The 23,488-nt window shown below is 44.8% G+C and overlaps 1 protein-coding gene across 1 annotated transcript in view; it reads left to right on the forward strand.

Annotated features, from left to right (window-relative positions):
* The window catches only part of LOC147124900 (FERM domain-containing protein 7-like), a 114,417-nt gene extending 91,183 nt beyond the window's left edge, over window positions 1–23,234 (forward strand). Inside the window, exons 7-12 of the mRNA XM_085994605.1 lie at window positions 5,125–5,272; window positions 6,413–6,508; window positions 6,601–6,767; window positions 7,328–7,396; window positions 18,711–18,774; window positions 20,960–23,234. Of these exons, the coding sequence (XP_085850731.1) occupies window positions 5,125–5,272; window positions 6,413–6,508; window positions 6,601–6,767; window positions 7,328–7,396; window positions 18,711–18,774; window positions 20,960–21,943 (1,528 nt within the window). The 3' untranslated portion in view covers window positions 21,944–23,234. The remainder of the gene's footprint in view (window positions 1–5,124; window positions 5,273–6,412; window positions 6,509–6,600; window positions 6,768–7,327; window positions 7,397–18,710; window positions 18,775–20,959) is intronic.
* The last annotated feature ends 254 nt before the right edge of the window (window positions 23,235–23,488 follow it).

Below are 23,488 nucleotides of genomic sequence, written 5' to 3' on the forward strand. Positions count from 1 at the left end.
AAGAAATGTTGAGGACAAACAATTCCAGCACATCCAATGAGAAGCTGACAAGGAGCTTCAATGTAGGACAACCAGTCTTGGCCCGTGACTATCGAACAGAGAAATGGCAACCCGGAACGATATGCACAAGGCAGGGGCCATTAATGTACACAGTGGATGTCGGGGAGAACATTGTGAGGCGCCACATTGATCAGATCTTAGCGTCACAGGAACGCGTCAACCCCATGTCTCGATTACCTGGGGATGAACCCGACATACCGGTAGCATCTACCTCAGAACCAGTAGCAGTGGAACCCGATGAACTACCCGATGAAAAGGGGTCAGAATCGCCTCTGCACCAAGAACAAGAACCTCAGGAAAGGCGCTATCCCGAAAGGGTCAGGAAGCCGCTCCAAAGACTGAATCTATAAATGGACTATTGTTGTTTAATGTACATGTTAAAGTGTTAATTGTTATTTGAATATTAGGGGTACTACTAATCTAAAAGGGGAGGAATTGTAGTGTATGTGCCTTTAAGACAGAACTACTTTTACAGCTCCTGTATACTGTAGTACCGGCAGTGACCACACCTGTATATAAGCCTTGCGTATGCCTCTGTACTCCTAGTCTTGAGACTACCCTCCTCCAGTAAATACCTGTTTATCGTTAAGTTACAGCATCTGTGTGGTTATTGAAAAACAGCATACTCTCAGAATCACGGATCTAACAGGGGGCGTATGACAGATGTCAGGTTGAGAATACAAGTGAGAACCAGGCTGAATATAGAAAGTTCAGAGGCGAAGTGAAAAATGGAATAAAAGGGGCAAAGAGAAAGTATGAGAATAGATTGGCAGCTAACATAAAAGGGAATCCAAAAGTCTTCTATAGGCATATAAATAGTAAACAGGTAGTAAGAGGAGGGGTGGGGCCAATTAGGGACCAAAATGGAGACCTATGCATGGAGGCAGAGGGCATGGCTGAGGTACTAAATGAGTACTTTGCATCTGTCTTTACTAAGGAAGAAGATGCTGCCAAAGTCATAGTGAAAGAGGAGATAGTTGAGATGCTGGATGGGATAAAAATTGATAAGGAGGAAGTACTAGAAAGGCTGGCTGTGCTTAAAGTAAATAAATCACCAGGTCCGGATGGGTTGTATCCTAGGATGCTGAGGGAAGTAAAGGTGGAAATTGCAGAGGTACTGGCCATAATCTTCCAATCCTCCTTGGATACAGGGCTGGTGCCAAAGGACTGGAGAATTGCAAATGTTACACCCTTGTTCAAAAAAGGGTGTAAGGATAAACCCAGCAAATACAGGCCAGTCCTCACCACTCGCTGCGTAAAAAAGTTTTTCCTCACATCCCCCCTGTATCTCTTGCCCAAAACCTTAAATCTGTGTCCCCTAGTCCTTGTACCATCAACTAGTGGGAACAGCCTTTCCCCGTCTAGCCTATCTAAACCCGTCATACTCTTGTACTCCTCTATCAAATCACCCCTCAACCTCCTTAGCTCTAATGAAAACAAGTCCAGCTTCTCCAACCTGTCCTTGTAGCTAAGATCCCCCATCCATGAAACCATTCTGGTAAATCTCCTCTGCACCCTCTCAAGGGCCTTCACATCCTTCCTAAAGTGTGGTGACCAGAACTGGACACAATACTCCAGTTGTGGCCTAACCAGCGCTTTATAAATGTTCAGCATAACTTCTCTACTTTTGTACTCAATACCTCTATTTATGAAGCTCAAGATCCCATATGCTTTGCTAGCCACTCTCTCAATATGTCCCGCCACCTTCAGGGGCCTATGCACATTAACTCCCAGGTCCCTCTGTCCCTGCACACGCTTTAAAACTGTGCCATTAAGTGTATATTGCCTCTCCCTGTTCCTTCTGCCAAAATGCATCACCTCACACTTCTCTGTATCAAATTCCACCTGCCACTTGTCTGCCCATTCTACTAGTCTTTCTATGTCCTGTTGCAGTCAATTTGTATCATCCTCACTGTTTGCCACACCCCCAGATTTGGTGTCATCGGCAAATTTAGAAATTCTACTCTGTATTCCAATATCCAGGTCATTTATATATATCAAAAAATGCAGTGGCCCCAGCACTGATCCTTGGGGAACACCACTGTCTACCATCCTCCAGTCTGAAAGCAGCCATTTACTGCAACTCGCTGTTTTCTGTCCTTAAGCCAATTCCTTATCCAAGCTGCCACTGACCCACCTTTTCCATGAGCCTCAATTTTGTTAACCAGCCTTCTATGTGGTACTTTGTCAAACGCCTTCCTAAAATCCATGTAGACAACATCCATTGCATTCCCTTCATCAATCATCCCTGTTACTTCCTCAAAAAATTCAATTAGATTAGCCAAACACGATCTGCCTTTTACAAATCTGTGTTGGCTATCCTTAATTAGCTTAACCCTCTCCAAGTGCCCATTAATTTTTTCCTTAATTATTGTTTCTAAAATTTTACCCACCGCTGACTTTAAACTGGTTGGCCTGCAGTTATTAGGATTGTCCTTACACCCTTTCTTGAACAATGGTGTCACATTTGCCACTTTCCAAACCTCAGGCACCTCCCCTGCATCGAGGGAAGATTGGAAAATTATGGCAAGCCCTTCTGCTATCTCCACCCCCAATTCCCTTAGCAACCTGGGATGCAAGCCATCTGGACCAGGCGACTTATCCACTCTAAGCGTACCCATTCTTTCTAGTATATCCTGTCTATCAATTTTCACCCCTTCCATTGCTTCTACTTTATCCACTTCGACCGATATTTTATCAGCATCCACCTCCTTAGTAAACACCGATACAAAGTACTCATTGAGTATTCTAGCCTTGCCCTGTGCCTCTAAGCATATATCACCTTCTTTGTCCCTAATAGGCCCCACCTCGTCTTTTACTACCTGCTTACTGTTTACATGCCGGTAGAAGATTTTTGGTTTCTCTTTTATGTTAACTGCCATTCTACTCTCATATTTTCTCTTTGCCAATCTTATTTTCATCTTCACTTCCCCTCTCAACTTATTGTGCTGTATATGGAATTCCATTAGGCGTTTGATAAAGTGCCACATAATAGGCTTGCCAGCAAAGTTGAATCCCATGGAATAAAAGGGACAGTGGCAGCATGGATACGAAATTGGCTAAGTGACAGGAAACAGAGTGTAGTGGTGAATGGTTGTTTTTCGGACTGGAGGAAGGTATACAGTGGCGTTCCCCGGGGGTCAGTACTAGGACCACTGCTTTTCTTGATATCTATTAATGACTTGGACTTGGGTGTACAGGGCACAATTTCAAAATTTGTAGATGACACAAAACTTGGAAGTATAGTGAGCAGTGAGAAGGATAGCGATAGACTTCAAGAAGACATAGACAGGCTGGTGGAATGGGCGTATATGTGGCAGATGAAATTTAATGCAGAAAAGTGTGAAGTGATCCATTTTGATAGGAAGAATGAGAAGAGGCAATATAAACTAAAGGGTACAATTCTAAAGGGGGTGCATAAGCAGGGAGACCTGTGGGTATAGTGCACAAATCGTTGACAGTGGCAGGGCAGGTTGAGAAAGTGGTTAAAAAAGCATACAGGATCCTGGGCTTCATAAATAGAGGCAGAGAGTAAAAAAGCAAGGAAGTTATGATGAACCTTTATAAAACACTGGTTCAGCCTCAACTGGAGTATTGTGTCCAATTCTGGACACTGCACTTTAGGAAAGATGTGAAGGTCTTAGAGAGGGTGCAGAAAATACTTACGAGAATGGTTCCAGGAATGAGGGACTTCAGTTACGTGGATAGACTGGACAAGCTGGGGTTGTTCTCCTTGGAACAGAGAAGGTTGAGAGGAGATTTGATAGCGGTGTTCAAAATCGCGAGGGGTCCAGACCGAGTAGATAGAGAGAAACTGTTCCCATTGGCAGAAGGGTCGAGAGCCAGAGGACAGCACGGTGGCATAGTGGTTAGCACTGTTGCCTCACAGCGCCAGGGACCCGGGTTCGAATCCGGCCTCGGGCGACTGTCTGTGTGGAGTTTGCACATTCTCCCCGTGTTTGCGTGGGTTTCCTCCGGGTGCTCCGGTTTCCTCCCACAGTCCAAAGATGTGCGGGTTAGGTTGATTGGCTATGATAAATTGACCCTTAGTGTTAGGGGGATTAAATACGTGGGGTTACGGGGATAGGGTGGGATATGTGTTGGTGTAGGGGTTACGGGGATCGGGTGGGATATGTGTTGGTGCAGGCTCGATGGGCCGAAATGGCCTCTATCTGCACTGTGGGGTTTCTGTGATGTTCTGTGACACCGATTTAAGGTGATTGGCAGAAGAACCAAAGATGACATGAGGAGAAACTTTTTTACGCAGCGAGTGGTTATGATCTGGAATTCACTACCTGAGAGGGTGGTGGAAGCAGATTCAATTGTGGCTTTCAAAAGGGAATTGGATAAACACCTGAAGGAAAAAAAATTGCAGGGCTACGGGGAAAGGGCGGGGAAGTGGGACTAGCTGAAATGCTCTTGCAGAGAGCTGGCACGGGCTATTTGGGCTGAATGGCCTCCTTCTGTGCTGTAACCATTCTATGATTCTATGATCTGCCACTAGTAATGACAACTCCTGTCCTTTGCCACTAGTAATGACAATTGCCAGGCCCAACCAATGTCATCCTATTGATTAGACAGGGCAACCTCGGACATCCCTGTTCCCAGCCACTAGTAACAACAACTCCCAGCAAAGGTAGAATCCAGAGGGAAAAATACCTGAAGCTATTTCAGGTAAAACCTGCGCATCACCTTCACACAGATTGTAGTGGTTCAAGACGAAGGCTCACCACTAACAGCTCAAGGGCAACTAGGGATGGGCAATTAATACTGGCCTTGCCAGTGACGCCCACATCCCGAAAATGAAATTTTTAAAAATGCTCCCTGCCTCCCTAAAACAGTCTTGTGTTGACAGTCACCAGACACACTTACACTAACCTACACACAGAATGGGCTTAGTCCGAAATTGGATGTTAAATGGCAAAAACTTTCAAACCAAACTATTTTATGCTTAATATTCCGTTTGTAACAAGCCCCAGGTAAGCCCATAAGGAAAGGATTCTAGTAGTTTTTAGTAAGGTGCTTTGCTCATGGTTGTTGAGTAAACATTTTACCTTCGCACAGTGGGCTGACGTCAGCTGAATCCGAAACTCGTCTTCTGGACACAGCGAGGAAGCTGGAGATGTACGGCATCAGGCTGCATCCAGCCAGCGATGGTGAAGGAACACAAATCAACCTGGCCGTTTTACACATGGGCATACTGGTCTTTCAGGTTCATTAAACTTGAGTGAATGTTGTGAACTGTTGTGAAGGGGAAGCCCATCACAGGCCGCATCAAGTGCAGCTGGATTTGTTGTAGAATGTAAGGGCATTTAAAATATTCCACAAGATACACAGGTACACAAACTTTACAGGTACACGAACTATACAGGTACATGAGCAATACAGGTACATGAACTATACAGCTACACGAGCAAAACAGGTACATGAGCAATACAGGTACACGAACTATACAGGTACATGAGCTATACAGGTACACGAGCTATACAGGTACACGAGCAATACAGGTACACGAGCAATACAGGTACACAAACTATACAGGTACACGAGCTATACAGGTACACGAGCAATACAGGTACACTAATTATACAGGTACATGAGCTATACAATTACATCAAACTTTGAGTAAGAGGCTTTGGGATCCGTAGGATAAATCCCTTAGGGTTCATGGTTGAAGCATCATTATTGTTACGTTAGCACATCACTCCATTAGATGTTACTGTGCTATTGCAAGATTTCATTACATAAAATAGCTTTGCCATTCTGTGTATTTGTAGCCCAGGCCATGGAAAAATGAACGGAATCATGGGAGTTGATCCCCAAAACAGTGGTGAAGATTCAAAAACCCCATGTAAAGAAAATGTAATTTGGCTTCCCATAAACCAAGGGGACGAATTATAAATGGTGGTAGTTATGGAGTGAGATCCCCAAATCAACACTAGAACCCCATGTAATAAAACTGTCTTTGACTTATGCATTCATCGTGAACCAGTGGAACTTGCTTACGACCTTCACATTCCAGCCCTGCAACCCACTGAGTTCTCTGCGCTCCTCTGAATCTTGTGCATCTCCTACTTGCTTCGCTCCACCATTGGCGGCCATGCCTTCAACTGTCCAGGTCCAAACTCTAGAATTCTTTCTGAAAGCCTCTCCTCCCATACACCTCGCTCTCCTCCTTTAAGACTGCTTAAAACCTATTCTTTGACCAAGCGTTTGGTCACCTATATATATCATTGTCTGATTCCGCTCCTGTGAAGTGCCTTGGGATGCTTTACTACGTTAAAGGCGCTTATACAATGCAAGTTGTTGTTGATGTGACAGGATCGATATTAAACTGCTGCTTTCATTCCAGGGCAAAACTAAGATCAATACTTTCAACTGGGCCAAAGTACGCAAGCTGAGCTTTAAGAAGAAGCATTTCCTTATCAAGCTCCATTCCAACATCTTTGTAAGGTTTTTTATACTTCCATCATCGCACAAGATTAATGTTCATCAAGTGATTCTTTGTCTGATAATGTGTCCTGTCTCTGAAACTGACAGACCACCGCGTGCAAGGACTCCTTGGAGTTCCTGATGGCAAGCCGTGATACGTGTAAACACTTCTGGAAGACGTGCGTTGAGTATCATGCCTTCTTTAGGCTCCCTGAGGAACCCAGGTCGAAGCCCAGGCCCATACTTTACAGCAAAGGATCCTGCTTTCGGTACAGGTATTGTGGAGAAATCTCTTCTTGGGATATTGCCCCTCACTGCGCCAAGATGTTGTGTTAATTATTTGGGGCAGAATTCAACTAATCGGGTACAAATTTCATTTTATGGGGTCAGCTGTGGTTCAGTGGTAGCACTCTCGCTACTGAGTCAGTGGGTTCAGGTCCCACTCCAGAGAATCGAGTGCAAAATCCAGGCTGACACTCCAGTGCAGTGCTGAGGGAGCGCTGCATAGTTGGAGGGGCCGTCATTCAGATGAAATGTTAAACCGAGACCCCGTCTGCCCTCTGAGGTGGACATAAAAGATCTCACGGCCACTATTTCGAAGAAGAGCAGGGCAGTTCACCTTGGTATCCTGGCCAATATTTATCCCTCAACCAACATCACTGAAACAAATTATCTGGTCATTATCACAATGCTGTTTATGGGATCTTGCTGTGCGCAAATTGGCTGTCGCGTTTCCTACATTACAACAGTGACTCCACTTCAAAAGGACTTCGGTGGTCGTGAAAGGCGCTATATAAATGCAAGGTCTTCCTTTAAGTTTTAACTCTTGTTTCAGTGGGAGAACACAGAAGCAACTGGTAGAATACATGAGCAAAGGAGATTTCAAGAAGGAGCCGTTCAAAAGGTAATATTCAGGAGGCTGCTCGTTCCAAAATTCAGGCCCATTTAAACTTCCACCTTTTTTTCTCGCATAAAATTACATAGAATCAAGATCACAGAAACAAGCCATTTGACCCAACTGGTCTATGCTGGCGGTTATGCTCCAAATGAACAGATGAACATACGAACAATGACAAGGTATTGACTTGGATAGAGAACTGGTTGGCAGACAGAAAGCAAAGAGTTGGAATAAACGGGTCGTTTTCCGAGTGGCAGGCAGTGACTAGTGGGGTACCGCAAGGATCGGTCCTAGGACCCCAGCTGTTCACAATATATATTAATGATCTGGACGAGGGAATTGGATGTAATATCTCCAAATTTGCAGACGACACAAAGCTGGGTGGGAGGGTAAGCTGTGAGGAGGATGTCGTGAAACTCCAGTACGATTTGGACAGGTTGGGTGATTGGGCAGAAACATGGCAAATGCACTATAATGTGGATAAATGTGAGGTTATCCACTTTGGAGGCAAAAACAGGAAGGCAGATTATTATTTGAATGGCAATAGATTGGGAGAAGGGGAAGTGCAAAGAGACCTGGGTGTTATTGTGCACCAGTCGCTGAAGGTAAGCATGCAGGTGCAGCAGGCGGTTAAGAAGGCAAATGGTATGTTGGCCTTCGTAGCAAGAGGGTTCGAGTACAGGAACAAGGATGTCTTGCTACAGTTGTACAGGGCCTTGGTGAGACCGCACCTTGAGTATTGTGTGCAGTTTTGGTCACCTTACCTGAGGAAGGACGTTCTTGCCATGGAGGGAGTGCAGCGAAGATTCACCAGGCTGATACCTGGGATGGCAGGAATGACGTATGAGGAGAGATTGTGTCGATTGGGCTTATACTCACTGGAGTTTAGAAGATTGAGAGGGGATCTCATCGAAACCTATAAAATTCTGTCAGGTCTGGACAGACTAGATGCAGGAAGGATGTTTATGATGGCCGGGGAGTCCAGAACCAGGGGTCATCGTCTAAGGATAAGGGGTAAGCCATTTAGGACTGAAATGAGGAGGAACTTCTTCACCCAGAGAGTGGTGAACCTGTGGAATTCTCTGCCACAGAGGGCGGTGGAGGCCAGTTCATTAAATATATTCAAGAAAGAGTTGGATATATTTCTTGAGGCTAAAGGGATCAAGGGATATGGGGAGAAGGCAGGGACAGGGTACTGAATTTGGATGATCAGCCATGATCTCATTGAATGGCGGAGCAGGCTCGAAGGGCCGAATGGCCTACTCCTGCTCCTATCTTCTATGTTTCTATGACGGGCAGGTAAAGACCCTCTGGGCCATCCAGCCTCTCCCACACAATTGCGATACCTTGTGTGTCACAACATACACTCTACCCCACCCGAAACCATGTGACCTCCTGGGAGAGGCAAAAAAAAAGATAAAAAACCCAGGCCAATTAGGGGGAAAAAATCTGGGAAATTCCTCTCCGACCCATCTAGGCGATTGAAACTAGTCCAGAGATCACTCTGGCCCTGAATTCCCTGCCGTACCTACCTTCTGTAAGAGGTGATCTCCGCCCCAGCCAGAAACAAATCCAGCTCTCGCTTGAAGGAATTCACTGAGACCGTGTCCACCACACGAGATGGCAGCCTGTCCCAGAGGTCCACTATTCTCTGGGAAAAGAACTTCCTCTGGACATCTAACCTAAATCTAGCCTTATACAACTTAAATTTGTGACCCCTGGTCCTGCCTAACCTATTTAATTGAAATAAACTGTCAGCTAGAACACAATCTATTCCTTTCATTATCTTATAAACCTCAATCAGAACCCCCCTAAGTCTACGCTTCTCTAATGTATACAGTCCCAACTCTTTTACCCTATTTTGAGAACTAAGATGCTTTAGACTGGGAATTAGTCTAGTAGCCCTCCTCTGCACCCTCTCCAAAGCCTCAATATCACCCACCATGTGAGGAGACCAAAACTGGGCACAGTATTCCAAATGCGGCCTGACTAAGGTCTTGTACAAGAACAAAACAGTATGCCTTGCCTTGTACTCAATTTTCCTATGGATACACCCTAACATCCTATTTGCTCTAGCTATCGCTACATGACATTGCTCATGTACCTTTAAGGATGCATGCACTAGAATGCCCAAATCCCTTTCTATCTCCACCATCTTTAATGCCTTTCCCTGAAGGGTGTATGAATGTTGAGCATTTGCCCTGCCCACATGCATAACACTGCACTTATCTAAGTTATACATCATTTTCCAGTCTTGAGCCCAATCTCCCAACACACTATGATATGCCTGAAGCAAATAAGCATAATCTACAGCTCTAACACTCGCACAGATCTTGGTATCATCTGCAGATTGTGCCCCCAACACCTACATCCAGATCATTAATAAAAATAGTAAAGAGCAACGGTCCCAACACCGATCCCTGCGGGACAGCACTGGTGAGCGATCTCCAAACAGATCCAAATCCATCTATAACTTTTAGTTGCCTACATCCTGTCAGCCAGTTCTCAATCCAGCTCAATATATTACCACTATAATACCAGAGACTTCGATCTTGTAGAGAAGGCTCTTGTGCGGTACCTTATCAAAAGCTTTTTGGAAATCTAAGTGGACAATGTCTACTGGACTTCCCTCAGCCACCAACTTTGTAACTTCTTCAAAAAATGCAATTCGATTTGTAAGGCATGACCTCCTTTTATGCAGCCACGTTGGGTGTCCCTAATATGTCCCTTTCTATCCAAGTATTCATATATTGCATCCCTAATGATTCCTTCAAGCATCTTACCTATTACTGATGTTAAACTAATGGGCCTATAGTTACCCGGGTCTGTCTTGTCACCTTTTTTAAAGATGGGACTACATTTTCCTCCTTCCAGTCGATAGGAACCATTCCAGAGTGCAATGAGCTATTAAAAATACAGGCTGGTGTCTCGCACAGCACAGGCCTCGTCTCCCTGAGGACCCTCGGGTGGATATCATCTGGCCCGGATGCTCTATTTATTTTCAAGTTCTTAATTCTTTCTAAAACAATGTGTTCATCTATGTTAATACTAGTTTTGTTCATAACATTATTAAATTCTAATAGTCGAGCATCATCCTCAAGGGTGAAGACCGATGTAAAGTACTCATTTAATATTTCCGCCATACCCAGAGAGTCCTTTGTAACCTGTCCTTGAATATCCTTCAATGGCCCAATACAGTCTTTGATGCAAAAGTAAAATACCGCGGATGCTGGAAATCTGAAATAAAAACAGAAAATGTTGGAAATACTCAGCAGGTCAGGCAGCATCTGTAGAGAGAGAAACAGAGTTTCCTCCCTCCCCGCTTCCTGTAAGGACTCTATTTCATTTTCCCAGTTTCTCCATCTCCATCGCATCAGCTTAAATGATGCCCCCTTCCATACTAGTGCTTCCGGTATGTCTTCCTTTTTCCTCAACCGAGGATTTCCCTCTACTGTGGTTGACACGGCCCTCGACCGTGTCCATTCTATTTTCCGCACTTCTGCTCTCACCCATTCCCCTCCCTCCCAGAACCATGATAGGATTCCCCTTGTCCTTACCTTTCACCCCACCAGCCTCCACATTCAACAGTTCATCCTCCGCCATTTCTGCCACCTCCAGCGTGATCCCACCACCAAACACATCTTCCCCTCACCGCCCCTTTCAGCATTCTGAAGGGACCGTTCCCTCCGCGACACCCTGGTCCACTCCTCTATCACCCCCAACACCCCTTCCCCTTCCCACGGCACCCTTCCTGTGCAAGCGCAGGAGATGTAACACTTGCCCTTTTGCCTCCTCCCTTCCCACTGTCCAGGGCCCCAAACACTCCTTCCAGGTGAAACAGCGATTTACTTGTACTTCTTGCAATTTAGTATACTGTATTCGCTGCTCACGATGTGGTCTCCTCTACAGTGGGGAGACCAAACGCAGATTGGGTGATCACTTTGTGGAACACCTCCATTCAGTCCGTAAGGGTGACCCCGAGCTTCCGGTCGCCTGTCACTTTAATTCTCTGCTCCACTCCCTCTCTGATCTCTCCATCCTCGGCCTCTTACACTGTTCCAACGAAGCTCAATGTAAGCTTGAGGAATAGCACCTCATCTTTCGATTAGGCACTTTACAGCCTTCAGGATTTAACATCGAGTTCAACAATTTCAGACCATAACCGCTGCCCCTAATTTTTTTCACATGGCAGCTGTAGATGATTCTGCCATTCCCATTTACACCTCCTCTAGACTCAACTTTTGTTTCTTTACTTGTCCCATTACCATCTCCTTTTGCCTTGTACAATCATCCCTTTTGTCATTGAATCTCTCCGGCCTTCCACCCTATCACAGACCTTCTCTTTTGTTCTTTCCTCTCCTCCCCCCTTTCCCTGCCCCTACACTTGCTTAAAACCTGTTACAGTCTTTGACAGTTCTCTGATTCTTCACATAACTGAAAATGGTTTGCCCATTACTTCCAGTTGTCTACAATCCTTTTTTCCATTAGCCTTTTTGCTGATCTAATAGCAGCCTTCATTTTCTTTAGTTGTTCCTGTACACAACTCTATTTAATTGAGTATTAAGTGTCTTTAATTTATAGAAACATTTCTGTTTACATCTTATTTGTCTTTGTACATAACCAGTCAGCCACCTTGGCTTTCTCTTATCACACTTCCTTCTTTTGACTTTGGGTACATATTTGTTTTCCACATTTTTTTATCTTATTTTTAAAAACTTCCATTTGTATTCTACATTGGTCTCATTACCACCCAGGAGGGTGAGCCAATTTACCCGTTACAAATCATCTGCAATTTTGCTGAAGTTTTATAGTAATCTGGGATGTAATGTTTAAGTTATCCACCAGATGGAGTCAAATGTTAAGGGTTCACATTCACCGGTATTTAAGGTAATGGGTCATGTATTCAATGTCCTGGTACACCAGTTTATATGGTAATGTGACATTGCATTATGGGTATGACTCAGAGGTTCATCTTCCATCTTGGTTTGTGCAGTAAGAATTATGTGCCTGGCTTCCAGCTGGTAAGAGCTATGTCTCTCTGCTACACCGTGCAAATAAACAGTTGGGTTTTGTTCCTAATATCTCGCTTCTCTCAGTTTCTGACCTTACCACTCGGATATCACATATTGGCGACGAGGATAAACAGATCACATCTTGACAAAGAAAAAAAAAGGAACACTGAATAACGGATCATGGCTGCTACGGTAGGAAAGATCTCTGCTTTTGATGTTTAGGCGCAGACCTGGGATGAATACTGCGAGGTGTTGATGCATTTCTTTGAAGCAAATGATATAAATGATGTCGGAAAAAGGAGAGCTATTTTGCTCACTTCCGTGGGAAGTCAGATGTATAGTTTAATGAGAAACTTATGCAGTCCTGAAAAGCCTGGAGACAGATCATTTGCTAACTTAGTGGCCTTGCTGAAGGACCATTTCAATCCCAGACCGAGTGAGATTGTACATTTAATTCACGGAACAGAAAACCGGGAGAGACTGTATTGGATTATGTAGCGGTGTTGCGGAAATTGGCACATGATTGCAATTACGGCAACAACCTGAAAGACATGCTGAGAGATAGGCTAGTTTGCGGGATAATGGATGATCGAATGCAGCGGAGATTATTGTCCGAGACTGGGCTTACATATGAAAAAGCGTTGGAACTTGCTCAAGCCATAGAGACAGCGAACCGAGATGTAAAAGAAATACAAGGTTCAGACTGGGCTACTACAAAGCAGGTTGCAGGTCAGGTTATTGTGCACAAGTTAAACATGCATCAGAGACCACAACGTGAGCATGTAAAGGCATGTTATAGATGCAATGGCGATCACCTGGCAAGGGAATGCAGGTTTCTGGAGGAAAAGTGCCACAAGTGTGGGGAAAAAGGGCACATAAAACGTGCATGCAGGGCAAAAACAATCGTGGAGGAATACAAACCAAAAGGAGGAGGAAAGCAAAACCTAGGAAGAGAAGTGAAAAAACAGGGAGCACATCACATCAGCGGAGAAGCTGAGAAAGAAGACAACATGTTCATAATGCATAGTATGGTAGAGAACATTCCAAAAGTGGATCCTATCACTTTGCAACTGACAGTAAATGACTCTAAGGTCAACTTTGAAGTGGATACAGGATGCGGTGTAACCATAATGAACAGGGAGGAGTACTCAAAATTGTGGAACCGTGCAAAAGTTCCAGAGTTAAAGTCTTGCTCTATGCAGCTTAAAAATATACTGGTGAATGAGTGGCGACATTGGGTACAGCTACTGTAACTGTGCAACACAGGGACACCGTGGAACAGCTACCTGTAGTTGTAGTATCGGGTTCCGGACCAAACCTGTTAGGTAGGGGCTGGATACAAGAAATTAAATTAGATTGGGGAGCAATAAATCAGATAGAGGGTGGCAAACAGTTGTCTTTGCAAGAAGTGTTGATTGAAAATGAGAACATGTTCAAGGAAGAACTTGGCACATTTAATGGCCCCCCAGCTAAGATTTATGTAGACAAGGAGGCACTGCCAAGGTTTTTTAAACAACGACCTGTGCTGTATGCCATGAAACCGAAGATAGAGGTTGAGCTTGATCGTCTTTTGAGAGAGAACATACTGGAACCCGTGAAATGTTCAGAATGGGCAGCTCCCTTTGTACCTGTTTTAAAACCGGACAATTCGGTAAGACTCTGTGGAGATTATAAATTGACAGTAAATAGGGTGTCTAAACTAGAACAGTATCCTATTCCTAAAACAGAGGATCTCTTTGCAAACCTGGCTGGAGGGAAGAAATTCACAAAGCTGGATATAAGTCATGCATACTTGCAGATTACACTAGATGAGGAATCCAAGAAGTATGTAACCATAAATACACACAAGGGTTTGTTTACCTATAACCGCTTACCATTCGGTGTCTCATCTAGTCCAGCTATTTTCCAGAGGACTATCGAGGGTGTACTACAAGGGATCCCACATGTTTCAACCTGTCTGGATGACATTCTGGTGACGGGATGAACCGACCAGGAGCATCTGAGCACTCTGAGAGAGGTACTACAAAGATTGGATAAGGCTGGGTTACGGCTCAAGAGGAGTAAGTGCACTTTCCTGGGGAATGAGGCCGTGATCCTGGGACACAGAGGGGATGCCACCGGGCTCCATCCAATCAAGGAGAAGGTACAAGCACTGCAGGAGGCCCCACCTCCTACCAATGTGACGGAGTTAAAAGCTTACCTGGGACTGCTAAACTATTATAACAGATTTTTACCAAACTTGGCAACAGTGTTAGCACCTCTTCACAAACTTCTGCGCAAGGAGACACAGTGGCAGTGGGAAGAGGAACAGAGGGTTTCATTCGAACAGTCCAAGAAACTGATGCTGTCCTCAGATGTGCTGGTTCACTACAATGCAGAGAAAGTCATCATTCTCTCTTGTGATGCTTCGCCTTATGGGGTGGGGCCGGTTCTTTCACACAGCTTGGAAGATGGAACAGAAAGACCAATAGGGTTTATGTCTCAAACTCCGACACCGGCAGAAAAAACTATTCCCAGTTAGATAAAGAGGGGTTAGCAGTAATGTTTGGGTTACAGAGGTTTCACAAGTACATATATGGCAGGAAATTCACCATATGCATCAATCATAAACCTCTTCTATCTCTTTTTAATTAAATGAAAGCAGTACCACAGATGGTGTCACCCCGGATCCAGAGGTGGGCAGTGATATTGAGGGCATATGAGTATGTCATCGTTTACAAGGCGGGCAAGTACCATGGGAACGCAGATGCCTTGAGCCGTCTTCCACTGCCAGGTACACCTATCCGTGCAGCTCCAGAGGACAGAGTTTTGATGTTGGAGGACACGGACACGGCAATTGTGACCGCAGAACAAGTAAGGACATGGACCGGTAAAGATCCAGTACTGTCTAGAGTCCGAGAATATGTGATGAGGGGTTGGCCACAGCATCCGGAAGGGACTGATTTCATACCTTACAGTGTCAGGAAGACAGAGCTGGGTGTGCAGGATGGTTGCGTGTTGTGGGGAGCACGAGTGATTATTCCACAGCCAGCACGACAGTCTATCCTAGAGCAACTACATCAGTGTCATCCTGGGGTTTCGCGTATGAAAGCCTTGGCAAGGAGTTACTTGTGGTGGCCAAAGCTAGATGAGGAAATAGAAAATCTAGTCAAGACATGCAGCACTTGTCAAGTACACAGGAAGGCACCAGCAGCGGCTCCTCTCCACCCCTGGGAGTGGCCGGATAAACCATGGAGAAGATTACATGTAGATTATGCGAGTCCATTCATGGGAAAGATGTTCCTCATAATCATTGATGCCCATTCCAAATGGATGGATGTTTATCCTGTAAATTCTGCTTCATCTACTGTTAGTATAGACTGCCTGCGTAGGAGTTTTAGTAATCAAGGGCTACCGGAGATCGTAGTAAGTGACAATGCCACGTGCTTTGTGAGTACAGAAACAAAAGAGTTCATGAGAAACAATGGCATAGTGCACGTGACCTCAGCTCCATATCATCCGTCTTCAAATGGACTTGCGGAGAGAGCTGTGCAAACATTTAAGGAGATGATGAAAAAAAGTGCGGAAGGGAGTTTGGCAGCCAAGGTGTCATGAGTTCTGTTCAGCTACAGAATAACACCTCAATCTACCACAGGACTCTCTCCTGCTGAGCTGTTGTTAGGACGTCGACTACGCTCCACTCTTGACCTGGTTCACCCAGACCTAAAAAGGAAGGTGGAAAACCGACAAATCAAACAAAAGGAGAAGCATGACAGGAGGATAAAGAGCCGCAGTTTTGGAGAAAGAGATGCGGTCCTTACCAGGAATTTCAGTTATGGTCCAAAATGGATTCCTGGCATCATAGACTCAATGACCGGTCCAGTATCATATACAGTCATGGTGGGAACTTGTCAGGTAGTACGCAGACATGTAGATCAAATACTGACCAGACCAGGGGAAATCGAAATGGAGGTTCCAGAGGAGATGTCGGAGGACAAGTTGGCCCCCAGTTATCCAAATGCATCGGTGGTACCACCACCACGAACAGAGCCAGTTCCACCTGGACCCCTTCGTCAAGAGGAAACCATCGTAGCAGAGTCAGATACTCTGAGTACTGCTCAGGAGCAGCAGGTGGCTCTACCACAACCAAGCAGGGACTTGACTGTAAGACGTTCACCAAGGTCTCACAAGCCGCTAGAGAGATTGATAACGACCTGCTAGATTCGTTCAGTATGGACTATCGTTGAGTTTACTTATGGGACTTTTTAAAGAATGTTGTTAAGAAATTAATGTTCAACTTAAGAGGGGAGGGATATAGTAATCTGGGATGTAATGTTTAAGTTATCCACCAGATGGAGCCAAATATTAAGGGTTCACATGCATCAGTATTTAAGGTAATGGGTCATGTATTCAATGTCCTGGTACACCAGTTTATACGGTAATGTGGCATTGCATTATGGGTATGACTCAGGTTCATCCTCCATCTTGGCTCATGCAGTAAGAATTATGTGCCTGGCTTCCAGCTTGTAAGAGCTATGTCTCTCTGCTACACCGTGTAAATAAACAGTTGGGTTTTGTTCCTAATATCTCGCTTCTCTCAATTTCTGACCTTACCACTCGGATATCACAAGTTTGCTCTTCTGAAATCTGGTATGAGTTGCAGATTCTCAGTACCTTTAGTTCTCCCAGCCAATTGGAACCGTATAATGTTGTGGTCACTGTTGGCCAGATGTTTACCCATATGGAGGCCCGATACGAGGTTGGGCTCACTACTAAACACTCAATCCAATATATGATTATCCCGAGTCACTTCATTAACATGTTGAATCAATAAATAGTCTTGTATATTTTTGACAAATTTTTCAGCTGCACTTCCCACCACAACAGTGGGTAAACCATCGAGCTGCTGAATTCCAGGAAAATTAAAATCACCCACCAAACAAAGATGGCATTTTATATTCAAAGCGTTTGCAGTCTGTTTCCTTAATAACTCATCATGTTCAGTTGTCTGACCCGGGGGCCTATAATAATTATCGATAATTTTTTTTTATATGGTCCCTGCCCGTGAGCTTGGTCCACTTGAATCCAGATAGCCTCAGCTGTACTTGTTGAGGCAAAATCAAGTCTTTCTGTAGCTGTTAGATTCTCACTGCTAAAAATAGAAACCCCACCTCCCCTTTGACCTACTCCATCCTTTCTGAATCCCTTGTAGCCCTTTAGATGAATTTCTGTCCCCTCACTTTCATCTAGCCATGTCTCAGAAATACAGTATGTCTAATTTCTCCAACACAGCGTAGGATTGCAGTTCTAACAATTTGTTTCGAACACTCTGCATTTATATAAAAACAATTTAAAGGTCTCTCATCTAATTTCTTAAGTTATTTATTCTTGTATGCGTCCTACCTGGTTTATCTGCATGCTTAGCACATCTATGTAATTATCAAGGTCAGTAAGGCTATGTTTGAAATTATCTGCACTATCCCCTTGCTGAATTAGTTTAAATGCTTTCTGAAAGCATGCTCAACACCCTCTGCCAGCCTTTGTGCTCCCAGGCAGTTAGGATGGAGGATGTCCCTCCTCCCACCTTAGTTCATCTCACCCCATCAGCAGATGCTTCTATTCCTTTCTCCCTCATGCACTTATCTAGCTTTCCCTTAAAGACATCTATGCTATTTGCCTCAACTGCTCCTTGTAGTAGTAAGATACACATTCTCACCACTCTCTGGGTGGTACCAGTTTCTCTTCAGGTTACACCAGTCTATCTGCTCACTTTTAATCTTTCACATATGTAGTTACTTAATCTACTGGAGTTAAGTGTCAGCTCGCCCCGAGTCAGGAGGTTGTGGGCCCAGGAATTGATCACCTGATCTATGACAGTGCGGGACTGAGGGATTCAGAAGCACTGTCTCTTGGCTGAAATGTTAAATTGAGGCCTGCTCAGGTGGAGGTAGAAGATCTCATTGCAAGTGTCCTGGCCAACATTCATCCCTCAACCAAACACCACCAAAACAGATCAGTTGGTCACTTACCTCAGCCTCGGCTCAGTTGAAGCAATCTCACCTCTGAGTCAGATAGTTATGGATTCAAGCTCCATTCCAGAAACTTGAGCACATAATCCAGGCTGACACACCAATGCAGTACTGAGGGAGTGCTGTACTGTCGAAGGTGCCGTCTTTCGGATGAGATATTAAACAGTCTGCCCTCTCAGGTGGAGATAAAAGATTCCACGGCACTCTTTTGAAGAAGAGCAGGGGAGTGATATTTGAACAAGTGGCATGCCTTTATGACGATGAATTATTCTTTTGTTGATACTGTTGTTTTTTTTGCAGGAGGCAATGTAATGAACAGTCTGAGGAAGCTTCATCAGTATCCCACCTCGAGCTGGAGAGACAGGTTAGTAAAGGAAACATTCTTTGAAGACAGTGTTCTCAATTAACAGTTTAATTAATAAAGACAGGTTCAAAAATCATTATAGAAGGATCAAACAGTCAGATAGGATACTGAGGAGTTGAGTTTCAGTGGGCAGGAGGGGGTTCTCCTGGTCATCTACTGTAACTTCAATGGAAGATCTGTAGAAATCCCAAATATGGTCTGGAGTATCCTCCTTGGGCATAACCCGGAAATTAGACCCGAAAATGTTGGTCTCATTTTGCTGAAGTCAAGTTACGCCCAAGTATCCATCCAATCTTATTAGAATACGCCCGACTTAAAGTGGGCGTAAATCAGTGTAAACAAGGCAACACCAAACCCACACCAGATATTCCGCCTTCGAGCCTGTACACGTCAGGCACAGCATGTTTAGGAACCTGCAATCAGGGAAGATTTTCAATTTTTAATGTGACTCAGACTGACATCAGCAACAGAAAATACAGAGATCTGTGAGGATAATTTCTTTATAAAAACAAAGTTCAAAAATTGACCAGAAAAATGATTTTTTTTCCTGCTGTACCTAAAAATCTGGTTGTAATGTTGAGAGACCCCTGAACAAGCGTGATTGGAGCATACTTGCGTTTGAGAGTTCGGGGCGTGGACGGGAGGTTTGATGGACGGAAGTAAAAGATTGTGGAGACTTGGGTGCATTATTGTTATGAGCAATGTTCCCTGTAATTTTGGTTGGCGCATGCACGGTTTTTACATTGAAAAGCCGGCTGCACGGGATCCCTGGGAACATTGCTTACAGGGAACATTGGTTGTGAGTGCACTTATGCCCAAATACCCCCATCTTTTAAGAACATAAGAAATAGGAGCAGGAATAGGCCATTTGGCCCCTCGAGCCTGCTCCGCCATTCAATAAGATTATGGCTGATCTTGGGCTCAAAGTCACTTCCCCGCACGCTCCCCATAACCCTTCACTCCCTTACCTTGCAAAAATGTGTCTATCTCCACCTTAAATGTATTTAATGACCCAGCCTCCACAGTTCTCTGGAGAAGAGAATTCCTCAGATTTACGACCCTCTGAGAGAAGAAATTCCTCCTCATCTCAGTTCTAAAAGGGCAACCCTTTATTCTAAAACTGTAACCCCGCGTTCTAGATTTCCCTACGAGGGGAAACATCCTCTCTGCATCTACCTTGTCGTGCCCCCTCATTAACTTAAACGTTGCAATAAGATCACCTCTAATTCTTCTAAATTCCAATGAGTATAGGCCCAGCCTGCTCAACCTTTCCTCATAAGTCAACCTCCTCATCTCTGGAATGAACCTAGTGAATCATCTCTGAACTGCCTCCAATGCAAGAATATCCTTCCTTAAATAAGGAGACCAAAACTGTACGCAGTACTCCAGGTGTGGTCTCACCAATACCCTGTACAGTTGTAGCAGGACTTCCCTGCTTTTATACTCCAACCTCTTTGAAATAAAGGGCAACATTCCATTTGCCTTTTTGATTACTTGCTGTACCTGCATGCTAACTTTTTGTGTTTCATGCACAAAGACCCCCCAGGTCCCTCTGCACTGTAGCATTTTGTAATCTCTCTCCATTTAAATAATAATTTGCTTTTTTATTTTTCCTGCCATAGTGTATAACCTCGCACTTTCCCACATTATACTCCATCTGCCAAATGTTTGCCCACTCACTTAACCTGTCTATATCCCTTTGCAGGTTCTTTGAGTCCTCTGCACAACTTGCTTTTCCACCCATCTTTGTATCATCCGCAAACTTGGCTACATTACACTCGGTCCCTTCATCCAAGTCATTAATGTAGATTTAAGCCGTGTAATTGGTTGGTGTCCAGATTATGGGCGTCTCTGGGCGCAATCGTGGAGGAAAGTCAAGTTTATGTAATCTCTTGTAGACCTAGATGTGTACATGATACATAAGGTGCTGTCTTGGAACGATTGTGGCTACCGAATCACTGGGCTAGATCACGACTTTGTGCGATAGTGTAAAACAGGTGCTAGTGAGTCGGCAACCCGGTTTACATCCCTCCCCATTTTTATTTCCTGAATTGGCTGCCAACTCACCGTTACCCATTTACACTATTGCTCAAAGTCAAGCTCTAACCCACTGTAGCAAAAGCCCCAAATCATCTTGTTTTATTGAAAATCTGAGAAATTGGATTGAGTCTCATCTTCCATTCAGGTCAAGGGATTGCCACATCGCCTTGGTGACACCGAGCAGCCAGGAGACACGAAGGTTAAGGTATGGCAGGAGGCCGCACAGAGGGAGAGGAAGGAGTCGGCAGTGGAGATCGTGTTTACCACAGAATTTGAGCGGTCCAAACCCGAGGCTACCCCAGCATCAGAAGCTCTCTCCAGCAGCAATGTCTCCACTCCCTGCAACAGTGACAGCGGCACTGAGGCCAAGAGGGATCTAGTCCAACCGCAAAAAAGCAGGCAACCTTTCCAAACTGACAGGACCAGGAGGGATACTGATACAGAAAAGTTAAGATGTGGAAACTCGCCCGAGTTCACAATAAGTAGTCAGTGTATCAGTGATAATTTCCCGAATTCGGCCGTTTGTTTGGACAGATCTCGTCAGGTGCCGAGACGCACTTTACTGAACAAAGAAGTGGTTCGGCCTTCGGGTGTGGCTCGCCCAGTCAGCCTGCCTGCTCGCAGCTACTTAGCCAATTATGGGCTTTACCAACGGGTTGTGATGAGGAGTAGCTGCGGCAACTATCTGAATGCGGTGAAGGAGGAGGAGGGCCAACAGGACGAGAGTCTGCAGCCTTCCAAAAGATCTCACAGCCAGTCGGATGTGAAAACACTTGGCCTAATTCATGGGCCAGAGTTAAGACCACTAGCTCATTACCTGCCACTGAGTCGGAGACAGAATCCCAATAAACTGAGGCCTATGCATCCAGCGCACGCGGCGTTGCAGCACAAGGAGGCTCTACAGACGACAGAAAGATACATCAGCAGTGGCACAGAATCAAGTGATTCAGACTCGGAAATAATTAGCCCCTACTTTCATCCTTGTCTATTTGGCAAAGCCCTTCGATCTTCAGCACTGAGGGGAGGCCGGTTTTCCTCAGCTAGCCTCCAGTCAGCTGAAGGTGCTGCATTCGATCTGAATTGCCGTAAAGGTGGGAGTCACTTGACGGTATACACTGAATTCATTTAGTCTGGGATCGATCCAGGTTTCACAGTTGCCGTGTTCTGCAACCAGCCCAACTATTGTCATCATCGTCATCATTGCCATCGGTCTCCTATTGTTGGAGCTCTGTGACTGTCCTCCACACCTCTTCACAAAGCAAGGACCTGAACCCTGGTGTTGTGTGTTGGACTGTCCATGGTCAGTCGTTCATTGCCATGTTCTGTAATGAGGCTGGGTCACCCCTTGCAGGTTCTGGACGCCATTGGCTAATTCAAGGATTAGCTCATCCACCTCTTGATGGTGATTCCTCCATCGAGAGACCCGTTCCCCTCCTCCAGGGGCTCAGCCACTCGAGGTCATTGACACTTTCTGGAGGTGACCAGGTTAGTTAACCACTGCCTGGCACTCGGTGGTGACCAGCTGCGGGTAGTGCCGTCTACTGTCGTTACGGTAACAGGTTTGAACACCATTTATGGCATTTACATTTAAGTCATGTTCAATACCTCTACTGTATTGTCACAAAGCAGATTATAGTGCGAGATGTGTTAAAGGCTGCCGTTATAGTACAGATGGTGGCTTAAAACACATACTGTAAAGCAGATGTCAGTTATACTGTCAAGGGTATCTCGGTGCATGTTGCACTGAGGTCAGTGACAAACAGGCGCTCTGCGTATGGGCACACAGCCTCGTGCTTGGCCTACTCAGGCGGTCCAATGGGCTACACTGAAATGCTGCATCACTGGGCCAGAGTTATGCTGCACCCGCTGAAAACCTGAAGCGGTGCAAGATCACCTCCTGAAGGGGGTGTTACATTTCTCGCTTTGATGTGTGGGGGAGTCAGAGCAGATGAGTTCCGAGCTAAACTCAGATTCGCAACGATCTTCACACATTTGCATCAGTGCAAACACTGCAGTATAACTGCAGCTGACTGGTCCAGCTGCATCATATGAGACTGTGACTGTGTGCATCTGAAAGCATTGTAGAGATGGAACACTGCTTTACGTGTGTGCAGTACTACTTTGCTACACCTGGTTTGATTATTAATCATTTTACCAAGAATAACTGGTTAAAACACATTACTGATTGTTATTGGAAAAGGGCAGAGAGTCAGATTTAAGAAAAATGGAGGGAAACATTGTAATTTTCCCTCAGGGAGTGTGGTTCATGGAATCTATTAATAGACTGAAGTAAATGTTCAATAAACCTGCCTGTGCAACACATCAGAGCAACATTGGTTCATTTATTTATTTTAATATAACCCGGACTGCTAAAAGCTGTAATTAAAGAGTGTAGAAGAGGGCTACAGTGGCATGAGATTATTACTCAATTTTGAGGTTTCTTTTGTAACCAGTAATATATAAAAGTTGAAGCACACCCGTCATTGACTCGTCAAAAATCTGCCTCTAATATCTCCTAGCTATTACTTGGGAGCTAGCTTTTTTCCTTTTCCTGCTGTTGTGATTTTTGGCATCCCTCAAAGCTACTGGACCAGTAACCCAGGGAGCACGAGTTCAAATACCACCACGGCCGTTCGAGAATGTGAATTCAGTTCAGTTTTTAAAAAAAAGTTGG

This window comes from Somniosus microcephalus, chromosome 1 (genome assembly GCF_052327205.1).
Source record: "Somniosus microcephalus isolate GS21.2 chromosome 1, FLI_Smic_1.0, whole genome shotgun sequence".
NCBI lineage: Eukaryota > Metazoa > Chordata > Chondrichthyes > Squaliformes > Somniosidae > Somniosus > Somniosus microcephalus.